Here is a 12,419-nt window from a genome sequence, read left to right as displayed (position 1 = left end):
ACTGAATAAAAAAATAAAAAAGGTAATTGTGACATTTATCTCATAATTGACTGACTTTTTTCTCAGAATTGCGTAATATAAAGTCGCAATTTCGAGTTATAAAGTCAGAATTGCGAGTTATAAAGTCAGAATTGTGAGTTATAAAGTCAGAACTGCGAGATATAAAGTCGGAATTGCTGGAATTGTGAGTGATAAATTCGGAATTGTGAATTATAAAGTCGGAATTATGAGTTATAAATTCGGAATTGCGAGATATTATTCGGAATTGCGAGATATAAATTCGGAATTGCGAGTTATAAAGTCAGAATTGCATGATATCAATTCAGAATTGCAAGATATAATGTCGGAATTACGAGTTATAAAGTCAGAATTTCGAGATATAAAAGTTGGAATTGTGAGTTATAAAGTCGTAATTATGAGTTATAAAGGCGGAATTGCAAGATATAAAGTTGAAATTGCCAGTTATAAAGTTGGAATTTCGAGATATAAATTCGGAATTGCGAGATATAAATTCGGAATTGCGAGTTATAAAGTCGGAATTTCGAGATGTAAAGTCGGAATTGCGAGATGTAAAGTAGGAATTGCGAGATATAAATTCGGAATTACGAGATATAAAGTTGAAATTGCCAGTTATAAAGTTGGAATTTCGAGATATAAAAGTTGGAATTGTGAGTTATAAAGTCGTAATTATGAGTTATAAAGGCGGAATTGCAAGATATAAAGTTGAAATTGCCAGTTATAAAGTTGGAATTTCGAGATATAAATTCGGAATTGTGAGATATAAATTCGGAATTGCGAGTTATAAAGTCGGAATTTCGAGATGTAAAGTCGGAATTGCGAGATGTAAAGTAGGAATTGCGAGATATAAATTCGGAATTGCGAGATATAAAATTGAAATTGCCAGTTATAAAGTTGGAATTTCGAGATATAAATTCGGAATTGCGAGATATAAATTCGGAATTTCGAGATGTAATGTCGGAATTTCGAGATGTAAAGTCGGAATTTCGAGATGTAAAGTCGGAATTTCGAGATGTAAAGTCGGAATTGCGAGATGTAAAGTAGGAATTGCGAGATATAAATTCGGAATTGTGAGATAAAATTCGGAATTGCTAGTTATAAAGTCGGAATTGCGAGTTATAAAGTCGGAATTTCGAGATGTAAAGTCGGAATTGCATGATATAAATTTGAAATTGCGAGATATATACTTGCAGATATAAACTCACAATTGCAAGAAAAAAGTCAGAATTGTGAGATAAAAAGTCACAATTACCTTTTAAATTGTTTTATTCCGTGGTGGAAACAAGCTTCCATAAAGATGTAACATGTTTGGCTTCTAGAATAAAATTCTCTGTTCTTGCAGACCTGATGGAAGAACTTGGTTTGGGAGATGCTGATGATCTCGAGGGTAATCTTGAAGTTTTTGCTTCACTAAAACATTCTGGGATCATTCTTCAAATTTTGCATTGAATGTATGTTTTGTATGTCCTCACGTGTTCATGTTTTTGTCTTATTTTACACAAAAGCAAATCGCCAATGTCCTCCAGGTCAGATACTCAAGCGCTTGCGCTCTATGTACCTTCGTTGGATGTTTATAGTTCTGCTGATGCTTGCTAATATCAGAGCCGTGGCCTAGCAGTTAGCGTAGTACTGTGGGTGACAAAAGTTTGAGTCCAGCTTGCCTTTGTCCCATTTCCCCCTGGTCTTTTCTTGACTATCTTCTGTCAAATGGCAAAAATGCTGAAAATAAATACATATTTAACATTTAAAAAATACTTTTTGTGAATCTGCTTATTTTGAAAGATCTTCAGTGAGAATGTCAATGAAAAGTCTTCAGCTCCGCACTGGCAGTGAAGATAGTCTCTGGGGTTTGTATTAGTGTTGGGCGATATGCTCCATAGTCATATCATCCTATCGTCAGCCTGTGAGATTGCGAGATTGTGTTTTTTTTTATCAACACTTGAATGTGGGTAAGTTTTATTAAAAAAAAAAAGCAACATTTTGAGCAAAAAGCTGAGAAAATCACGTTTTTGTCAAAGACTACATCTGGATCAGATTCAGTACGATGATCAAAACATAGATGGAGTAGATCAAATCCATCAACACCCCCCAAAGCTTCACAGTCCTGTAGCTCATCCTGGGTCGACATTTCATTCATGACATTGGGCATTTTTGATTTATTTGCTGGTTTATGATTGCGTTATTTTAAATATGCATATGATTACATATGCTATCACTTGCTTCTTCTTCTCCTGTGTTTTGATCAGGAGATTTTCTATTCTTTCAGAGATTGCATAATAGCGCCCCCTACCATATAACAGTGAAAACACAGAAAGCCAGAAAATTCCGTCAATGGCAGGGAAAGAGTTCAAATGTTTTGTTAATGTGCTATGGAAACAAAACAAAATGCTGACAAACAACAATGCCATTTTCGCCTTTGCCTGACGGTGTCATAAGTGTGGTTATGTGGTGATGTTGTTATGAAATTAGAGAAGGCAAATGAATTGTAGTTCCTAATATTAATTTTATAATAATACTAGCCTAATAATAAAAACAACAACAGTACTACTACTGCTAATAATAATTTAATACATTAATGGTAAAACTAGCCATTTATCGTCAAAGGCATCAGTCATCAGCGATAACTCTGTCTATCGTCTATCGGCACAACCCTAGTTTGCTTTTTTTGTTTATTTTCACTGCCTCTCATAGATGCTTCAGACTGGGACTCCGCCAGCACCACCAGTAAGGCCAGTAAGAACTTCCCAGTTCATAAGCTGGAGGAGGAACCAGTCTTTGAAAGCCCAGCAGCTTCTGCACTACCCATAACACCTCAGCAGCAGGAAGTGGACACCAGGGAACATGAAGAAGCCAGTCCAGAGAAAAACAACAAACCCACAACCTCAAGCACACAACCTCTTCCTAGTCCACGATCTCTCAACCCAAACGACCGCTCAAAGCCACGACCACTGCCACGCCTGCGCTTGGACTCGAATCAGAGGCCAGAGAGTGAAGGTGAAACTAGAAATCTTTACTATAATGAAACAGTTTCTAGTGAATGTCTGAGTAATTGATTTATTGATACACAGAATCAGACTGGGATACAGACACCTCCAGTCCAGCCAAGACAACAAATTCACTGCCAAACATAGCTGAGCCCGACGCAGGTAAATCTCTTCAATGTAAAGATGAACATTCGGTGTCCTATCTGTGTTTTATATTGTATAGTAATGTGTCTGAATTTCTCTGCAGTTCAACCCAAAGCTGAAGATGACGAGAGTGAAAACAGTTCTGACGCAAGTGAAAATGCAGATCAGGTGGGTGGAATTCATCCAAACTCTATGGAAGTCAATTTTAAATAAACAAATAAAATAAAACCGAAAACCTGGTTAATTTTCACAGGCACAATGCATCGTCCCTGTCAAATTAAAAAATAAAATGCAAAATGCTTTTACATTTCATCTTTACTATAATCTCAAGGCAAGTACAAGTAGGCCCATTTACATACAGGTTAACTAAAAATGTGACAAAAAACCCTAAACTAGACATTTTAACTTGAATTATGTCACTGTTATTGTGCTTGCATTAAGAAATTTTTTTACAAAGTGTTGAAATTTCTTTTTCACATTTGCATTTTCATTTTAAAGGGGTGGTTGATTATGATTTCACTTTTTTTAATTTTAGTTAGTGTGTAATGTTGATGTTTGAGCATAAACAACATCTGCAAAGTTACGACACTCAAAGTTCAATGCAAAGGGAGATATTTTCTTTTACAGAAATCGCTTTTTAAGGACTACAACAAACGGCCGGTTTGGTGACATCACTAACCCTAAAATTTACATAAACCCCGCCCCCGAGAACACTCAACAAAGGGGGCGGGGCCATATTGGGCTGCTTTAGAGAAGAGGAAGAGTTGTTGTAGTAGAGTGTTGTTGTCATGCCGAACTGCTTCATAAACGAGGGTCAATTGGATGAGTTGAATCAACTCCACAGCAACTACATCAATTTATCCACTAACCATTCAGAAACGTCTAAAAGTTGTATCTTCTTCCTGAGTCTCTCCATCAGTGTCGACTCCGGTTTGAACAATGTAAGGCTGAACACCGTTACTGACAATCCTCATTTTGGCTGCGTGAGATTCTCCAGCTTTGTTGTTGTTGAGCTGTTAAAGCTCCGCCCTCTTCTGGAAAGGGGCGGGGAGCAGCAGCTCATTTGCATTTAAAGGGACACACACAAAAACGGCGTGTTTTTGCTCACATCCAAATAGGGGCAAATTTGACAAGCTATAATAAATGATCTGTGGGGGATTTTGAGCTGAAACTTCACAGACACATTCTGAAGACACTTATATTACATCTTGTAAAAGGGGCATAATAGGACTCATTTAATATTGCATTTTCTTTCATTTAATATCGCATTTTATTTTTTTGTTTGACAGGAATGTTGCATTGTCACTATAAAAAAATTTATTTAATAATTTATTTTTAGCACAAACTTTGCAGACACTTTTCAGTAATGAAAAGCTTAATCTGGTTTTCATTTTCACCATTTTTTTGATTTATTTAAAATAGGGAAACTCTGTTTCTTATTCAATTAATTGTTTAAAGTACAGTTTTTTGCCTTACTGGGTATAATTGGAAGCTACAGTGATGTGTTTTCTTCATTGGATTAGGTCTTTAATGTCACCATGTGCTGCCTTATTTTAGTTAAATGTGGTGTTTGTGACAGTGATACAGTTTTAAATGTTGGCACGAGTCACATGCATGTGTCCTAAGTTTGGTCTGAAGTCCTTGTCAACCAGACTTGTTGGTTTTTCATTGTTAATTCTATTCTTTTGTCCAAATATGCAAATAAAGGCAAGACAGGCATTACAAACATCTTCTGTAAACATAAATAAGCCATCTAATGAACCGTTGAAGCTCCCAACCTCTCCTAGAGAGGACGAACATGATGAGAACACTGATGAGATTCCCTGGGAGGAACGCTATGAGAAAATCTGGGTGGAGAATGAAAAAAAGGAGACCAAGTCCCAGTACAAAAATGTGGCCGCTGAACTAAAAGAGAAGTTCGGAGAACTTGAGCACAAGGAATTGGGTGACCTTTTGGAGCAGGAATGGAAAGAAACACAACAGGATAATGAAAAGGAAGAAGAAGAGGTGGAAAAGGAAGCAGATGGGGATGATTCCAGCGAGGAAGAGGGAGAGCCAATAGTGCGGCCCACCGCCCGGGCAAGAAGTGCCATACTTTTGCCCATCCCTGAGCAGAGAGAGTCAGGTCTGGAGGACTCTCAGTCCGAAAGCGTTCACCGCACAGTTAGTGTTGAGGTCAGCGATGCAGAGCTTCCCAACGATCAACACAACCCTCAAATCATTCCAGATGCCCTGGCGGATGAGGCCCAGCAGCCAGAGAACCAAGCGGATGGCACTGACGAAAATGAGGAAGCTAATAGTGGAAGAAAAGAAAACTGTCAACGAGAATCTGAAAGCGATATAGATGAAGAACCTGAAGAACTTTACAGACCTCCATTACTTGCTGAGAATGAACTGAAAGTCCCACCTAAAATTCTAGAAGTGCCCTCTTCTGACTCTGATGAGGTTGATGAGGGCCTGTGGAAGTCCAGACTTGAGGTAGGACCCCGGGAGGAGTCTCTGACAAACTTACCAAATGAAGACTTTCAGTTTGCCTCTGTCTTCCTGTTCTTCATTCATGTAAACTCAAAATATGAAGTCTATGCCGGCGAAAAACTCCAGCTTCATCTAATAATACTGACCAGATGCTGGCCGGCCAAATTACACCACTCTTCTCCATCTCTGGTTATGCTAATCATTAGCTCCGTTCCAAACCTAGTGAGCTGACTACCTAGACAGCATCATAAACATGCTTCTGACATGATGGCTGTTTGAAATGGTTAGCAGCAAAATTACGCTACCTTCAGAGATACCTTGTTTTAGCAAAGATTAAAGGATTAGTTCACTTTTAAATAAAATTTTCCTGATAATTTACTCACCTTTCTTTCTTTCTTCAGTCGAAAAGAAATTAAAGTTTTTGATGAAAACATTCCAGGATTATTCTCCTTATAGTGGACTTGAATGGGCATCAAACGATTGAAGGTCAAAATTAGTTTCAGTGCAGCTTCAAATTGTTCTCCACAATCCCAGATGAGAAATAAGGGTCTTATCTAGTGAAACCATCGCTCATTTTCTGAAAAAAATGTAAAATTATATACGTTTTAACCATAAATGCTCATCTTGAACTAGCTCTCTTCTTCTTCTTCTCGTCTATTAGAATTCCAGCAGTGTAGATGCTGCTAAGTGTATTACTGCCCTCCTCAGGTCAAAGTTTGAATTAATTTTGCTAGTTCAATAGTATATAACAATTAGTTCAAACTTTGACCTGTGGAGGGCAGTAATACACTTAGCAGTGTCTACACTGCTGGAATTCAAATAGAGAAGAAGAAGAGAGCTAGTTCAAGATGAGCATTTATGGTTAAAACTTATATAATTTTAAATTTTTTTCAGAAAATGAGCAATGGTTTCACTAGATAAGACCCTTATTTCTCATCTGGGATCGTGTAGAACAATTTGAAGCTACACTGAAACTAATTTTGACCTTCAACAGTTTGGTGCCCATTGAAGTCTACTATAAGGAGAATAATCCTGGAATGTTTTAATCAAAAACTTTAATTTCTTTTTGACCGAAGAAAGAAAGGCATGGACATCTTGGATGACATGGGGGTGAGTAAATTATCAGGAAAAGTTTATTTAAAAGTGAACTAATCCTTTAAGAGCTTATATTAAAAGCTGAACTCTCATTAACTTGACACTGTATCTGTAAATATATGATCATGGTGCAATGCATTGCTTTTAGCGTGATGCATTTGACACATTTATAATTAAATGTTGTAATTGTAAATTTGTAAATATTCCCATTTTATACAGAACTGAACATACCGATAAAGTAGTTCAATATAATTAAACCCATTATTTATGTGTTCTCTATGTATTTTTATCTTATTATTGAAGTTTTGTGTCGTTAGCTTAGCAACATGTTAAAGGCACAATATGTAAGATTTTTGGATTAAAATAACCAAAAACCACTAGAGCAAATGTTATATACTTTGTTGACTTCTGTACTTACATTATCCCAGATGTTTCCAAGAATGTTTAAATCCAGAGAAATAAGCAATTTTATCCAGGACCGTGGATAATAAATTTTATTATTGGCATAATAAAAGTCCCGCTGCTCTCGAGCCGTGTGTCGCGTTCATCTCTCATTAGGAATCGCTCCAGCAGCCTCGTTCCTCTCTCACAACACTCAGTCTTGCTCTGCTTCATACAACGTTAATAATCCCATCCATGAACATGATTTCATGAGTCCCGTCAGATTGTTTACATCGGCTGTGAGGTGGAAAAACTCGGTGTCATCAAGCTACACCTTTGTTTTCAATAGGCGACCTCTAGTGGCAAAAAATTACATATTGTGCCTTTAACTCAGTTGTGAAAGCCTCCCATGTGCTTTATATAAGGAGTTGCTGCCTAAATAAAACCTTTCAAATAAGTCATTTGTGAGGTTTCATGACAGTTAGCATGGTGCCTTAGAAGGCAGTTGCCTATGTAGGGAGTAGTCAGCGAGACGGCACACTAGTTTTTGAAACGGAGCTATTGTCTTGTTGTCAGCGGTTTTTAAACTAGCATTTCTACTCATTCCAGTGTTTTCTTGTCATTTACATTCTTCATGCATTTTAAAACCCCATTAAATCTGTGTTATTTTTATTATTATTATTTATATAATGTTATAGTGTTTTGAATTATTATTTTGAATTGGCTGTTTTTATATTTTCATATATATATATATATATGTATGTATATATAATATATATATATATATATATATATATATATATATATATATATATATATATAACTAATAAAAATGCACATAATAAAATAACTAAAAGTGAAAAAAAAAAAAAATATATATATATATATATATATATATATATATTTTTTTTTCACTTTTAGTTATTTTATTATGTGCATTTTTATTAGTTATATATATATATATATATATATATATATATATATATATATATATATATATATATATATATATATATATATATATATATATAAAAGCCATCTTTTAGTTTACACCAAAGCCTGGCAAATCCATGATTTGTTCATAATGTTCATAGGGTTCACAACAATAAATGTTTGAGACAGTAGTATGCTGCTACATTGGCAAATTGATCAATAAATGATTCAGCTGTTAGTACTATGCTAAAAGACAAAGCTTGATTTAATGGGGTCCGTTGTCCCATCTTGTCCTGTATCTGTCTTAACGTTTGTAAGATGTCAGTGTGAGCTGACCAGCACTTGTGTTGAATCCAGTCTGTCACTCTTATTAAATATTTATCAGTTAATTTTCTGCACTGGTGTCAAATGATTCACTCGAGGCCACACATGTGCGTCAGTTCACACCTCATCTGTCGTGTGTGCCAAGGATGCTTTCCTTCAGCTGTCTGAAGATCTCTCTTCATCTTCCTGAAGATCTGTCATTCTTGTGTTAGTGTGTGTTTTTATGATGTGTCTCAACTGATGAGTTTTCAACCACTGTTTTTAACCCTCTGTGGTTGGAACTTCTCAGTTAATGTTGGATTGAAGTGTTTTTATGTTGCTAGCGCTTCTTTTTAAATAAGAAAAGAAGACATGCTGTTTTGTGTGGTGTTTTTGATGTGTTTTGTCTTGTATGTGACTGTATATGAATGTTGCATGATCAATTCAACATTTCCCAGAAGTGGGTTTAAATCTAGAATGTTCTTTCCTTAATATCTTCTGTTTAGGGTGGTAAGGAACAGACTGATGGTATGAGGGGAGAACACCAACCCAGTGCTTTATGGGATACTGGAGGATCCAGAGAAGGAGCTGAACTTGACCAAGGAAAAGGGAAGAAAACTGACACCAAGTCTGGGAACCCAAAACCTCAACAGGAAGGGATGGCTGACGGCAGGTGTTTGGGAAGAGAGGGTAGTGTTTCACCAAGACATCTGACAAGAAGTCCAAGAAGGTATATATGTCACATTACTAGATGGGATTAATGTGAAGTTAGGAATTTCCTTTTTGATCCAATCACAAAAGCTATGCTTTCATCCAAAGTTGGGAATTTAACTTGCGCACAAAATAGGAATATCGCATAAAATAAAGCAGCGTTTCAATCCCATGTATTCAAGAAAAAAAAAAGGTCACTTCCTTGGAAATTGGTGCGAAATATTTGCAATAAAAATGGAAGATGTGTGTCTGTATTGAGATGTGAGCATATCTCAATTGAGCATATAATTTTTATCAATTGAGCATATAATTTTTTTCATGCACATTTTTAGAATTTGTGTGCTTTTTGGTGTTTCCATCCAGTGTATTTTGTGTGATGTCCCTAAATTTGCTTAAAAATAGGTGGATGGAAACATAGCTATTGAATAACTTTATTTTATTTATTTATTTTTATTGAATAACTTTTTATTATTATTATTATTATTTTTTTTTTATTTCAATTTTTATTTCAATCAAAAATTACATTTTTAAATAAAAATTAAAATAATTTTAATTTTTAATTTTAATTTTAAAAATTAAAATAATTTATTTTTATTTTTAAAATAAACTAAAAATGTATTTTTAATTTAGAAATTACAATTAAAATAAAAAAATTAAAAAATTGTTTTAATTTAATTTTTAATTTTTATTTTATTTTAATTTTTAAAATAGAAATTTAAATTAAAATTATTTTTATTTAAAAATTATTTTATTATTTTTTTAATAAAAATTACAATTATTTTATTTTATTTTTATTCAAAAAATGTAAATTATTTTTATTTTATTTTTAAAATTTATTTTTATTTTATTTTAAAAATTACAATTAATTTAGTTTTTGTTTTGCTCGGGAATTCTTTTTATCCCATGTGCTTAAGCAGAGTTTCAAACATTGCTGGAAAAATCCTGAGGACACCTTGAAGTAAAGAGCTTTCAGTAAACAGCCTGATAGATTTTTTTTTCATTCTAGATCTAAAGAATATGCTTGCAGTCAAAAACAATAGCCATGGTATACAAGTATTGTGTTATATTTTTAACTTATCAGTCTGTTATATTTTATTCTAATGAAAACAGCAAAAAAGCCATCAGGTTTTTGCTGACGCTCTGATTTTACTGGTATCATCATTGCTTATTTATTTTCTGGGTGTTTCCCTGGTGGAGGGTGTGAAGTTGACATTTGTTCTATTATTTTGATTAAATCTTTCATTTCAACTTCATGATGAGATCTGTGCACCTCCAGTACTGACAGGGCACCACCACATGGTGAGGAAGATGAAAAGGAGGAGGAAAAGAAAACTGTAGGTAGCCAAGCGAGAAATCTCTGTGTAGCTCCCCCGCTGCAGGGAAAACCCTCCCGGCCCGCGACACGCCATAACGGAGACCTCGAGTCTGTCTTTGATGATAGTACTTTAAGTGAGCTGTCGGAGGAGGACAGGAGGTATACATGCAGTATTTACATGCTTTTTAATGCAGCTTCATTACAAAATATCGATTTTTATCTGTCGCAGTTTTGCAGCAGCAACATTATAAGTATAACTTGGCCTGTGCAGAATCTGTGCCCATAGAATTCTGAATTTTAAAAATATTTTGAATAATTTGAAAAGTTTTTTAGCTAACAATAAGAATGCAGTGTGCTCAGTTTTGATCAACTCGTTTGACATATTTAAATCATTCATCAGAATTCCTTTTACCCACAATCAGTGTAGAATAAATGAAAAGAGCGCAGATTCCATTTGGGCCTTGTTATAACATTTAATATTTTAAAGAGAATACTGCATTATATCTTCATTTTAGAGCACCAAACTTGCTCTCCGGTAGACCTTTGTTGGCTGATCAAACATAAATTTGTCTAAAATCATGTTTTTTCTTCCGTACCCCTCTGTTCTGACAGGTCTCCTTCTTCAAGGTGTAGGAAAGAGCAGGTGAGTTTCTTTCTTGGAAAGGTAATTTATGATTTCCATGATGCAGAAAACGGCGATGTAATTTACTGTATAACTCGGAATGTCACGCAATTTGTCAAATTTTTGATGAATAAATAAAAAGTAGGTGAGCACTTAAATCAGATCACGATATAGACTAGTGTCTATGAATATTAAACCACAAAAAGACTATTTGATGAGAAAAACTATCGTCATATCATAAACACGGCAACCCATCAAAATAAAAGAAATTGTGACAAAAATATATTACTGTTGTACAGTAGAATTTAGCTGTCTTAATGTAAAAATAATAATAAAAATAATAAATTTGTTTGCTTGACAAAAGTTTATCATATGATTAAAAGATCATTAAAATTAATATTTTATGCCTTCATTTGATTGCCAGAAAATTTAACACAGAATTTCTGAAAAAACAAAAACAAAACAATTCATAGAAATTAATGCATTTTGTTTTTATGAATTCAATAAATTAAATATGCGTTTTGATTAATAAAATTTAATAAAACCATTAAAATGGAATCCAGAAAACTGAATTTGGTCAAAATAAAATGGAATTTGAGGGGAAAAAAATAAAACGTATTTCATACAGTTATAAAAAAAATATTTTTTGTAAAATTTTTAATAAATTGTTGTTAAATTGTATAAGTTTCATGATTTTTTAAATTTTTTAATTCTAAAATTTAATTAAACCATTAAAATGGAGTCCAAAAAAATTAAAATGGGTAAAAAACCTAATCCAGAAAAATTAAAACGGAAAAAAATTAATTTAGAAGAAAAAACGGATTTCATAGGGCCCTATGTAACCCCTGTAGTGTTTAAGTGGTTATGACAGTGGTTAATACTGTAAAATGTTACTCATTATAAATATACCGGTTTAAAGTCAGAATGACTTTAAAGGAAGTTGCAATAGCCTTTCTTCCCTATTGTAACAATTATCTGAGTGAATCGGCTTTTGTTCATGGGGAATTGACTGTTCATTGGTGGATCTCATGTGAGTGACAGGTTGCCCCGCCCTCACGCCAGTAAACACATCATCAGAGAAGAGAAGTGATGTCACTGCAAGAGGGAGGGGATTTTGATGAAAGATTTCAAGGGCAAAAAATTAAATAATAAATAATAATTTATAAATAAACACTGCAATATTGTAATAAACAAAATAATTTTTCGTTTCATGGTGACTTGAACACAGGATACTCATTGTTTTATTGACTTTTATCGTCTCCTATGCAGAGCACTGGAGAGCTGGAGATGGCGGATGATTTTGAAGATCTGACCCAGTCTTCTGACACACCCACTGAAGAGCTGGAGACTCCAGTGTCTGGATACCGCAACGCATCTCTGCTCTTCAAACAGCTCGACCCCAGCTATCTGGGTGAGTCGGTCTGCACCAACCAGCTGC

At 34.4% G+C, this 12,419-nt stretch overlaps 1 protein-coding gene across 10 annotated transcripts in view; it reads left to right on the top strand.

Annotated features, from left to right (window-relative positions):
* The window catches only part of si:ch211-272n13.3 (ankyrin repeat domain-containing protein 26), a 43,387-nt gene that overhangs the window by 12,230 nt on the left and 18,738 nt on the right, over positions 1 to 12,419 (top strand). For 8 of the 10 annotated variants that reach the window (XM_067379586.1, XM_067379581.1, XM_067379587.1 and 5 more), the window contains 9 exons: positions 1,361 to 1,405; positions 2,710 to 3,012; positions 3,087 to 3,164; positions 3,250 to 3,314; positions 4,854 to 5,624; positions 8,840 to 9,063; positions 10,321 to 10,518; positions 10,972 to 11,002; positions 12,251 to 12,392. In XM_067379586.1, coding sequence (XP_067235687.1) covers positions 1,361 to 1,405; positions 2,710 to 3,012; positions 3,087 to 3,164; positions 3,250 to 3,314; positions 4,854 to 5,624; positions 8,840 to 9,063; positions 10,321 to 10,518; positions 10,972 to 11,002; positions 12,251 to 12,392 — 1,857 coding nt within the window. The remainder of the gene's footprint in view (positions 1 to 1,360; positions 1,406 to 2,709; positions 3,013 to 3,086; positions 3,165 to 3,249; positions 3,315 to 4,853; positions 5,625 to 8,839; positions 9,064 to 10,320; positions 10,519 to 10,971; positions 11,003 to 12,250; positions 12,393 to 12,419) is intronic. The other 2 variants (XM_067379590.1, XM_067379588.1) reach the window with 2 other exon arrangements.

The sequence above is a fragment of the Chanodichthys erythropterus genome, chromosome 24, assembly GCF_024489055.1.
Source record: "Chanodichthys erythropterus isolate Z2021 chromosome 24, ASM2448905v1, whole genome shotgun sequence".
In the NCBI taxonomy this organism is placed as follows: domain Eukaryota; kingdom Metazoa; phylum Chordata; class Actinopteri; order Cypriniformes; family Xenocyprididae; genus Chanodichthys; species Chanodichthys erythropterus.
The sequence above is the reverse complement of the archived record's forward strand: the minus strand, read 5'-3'. Positions and strand labels throughout refer to the sequence as shown.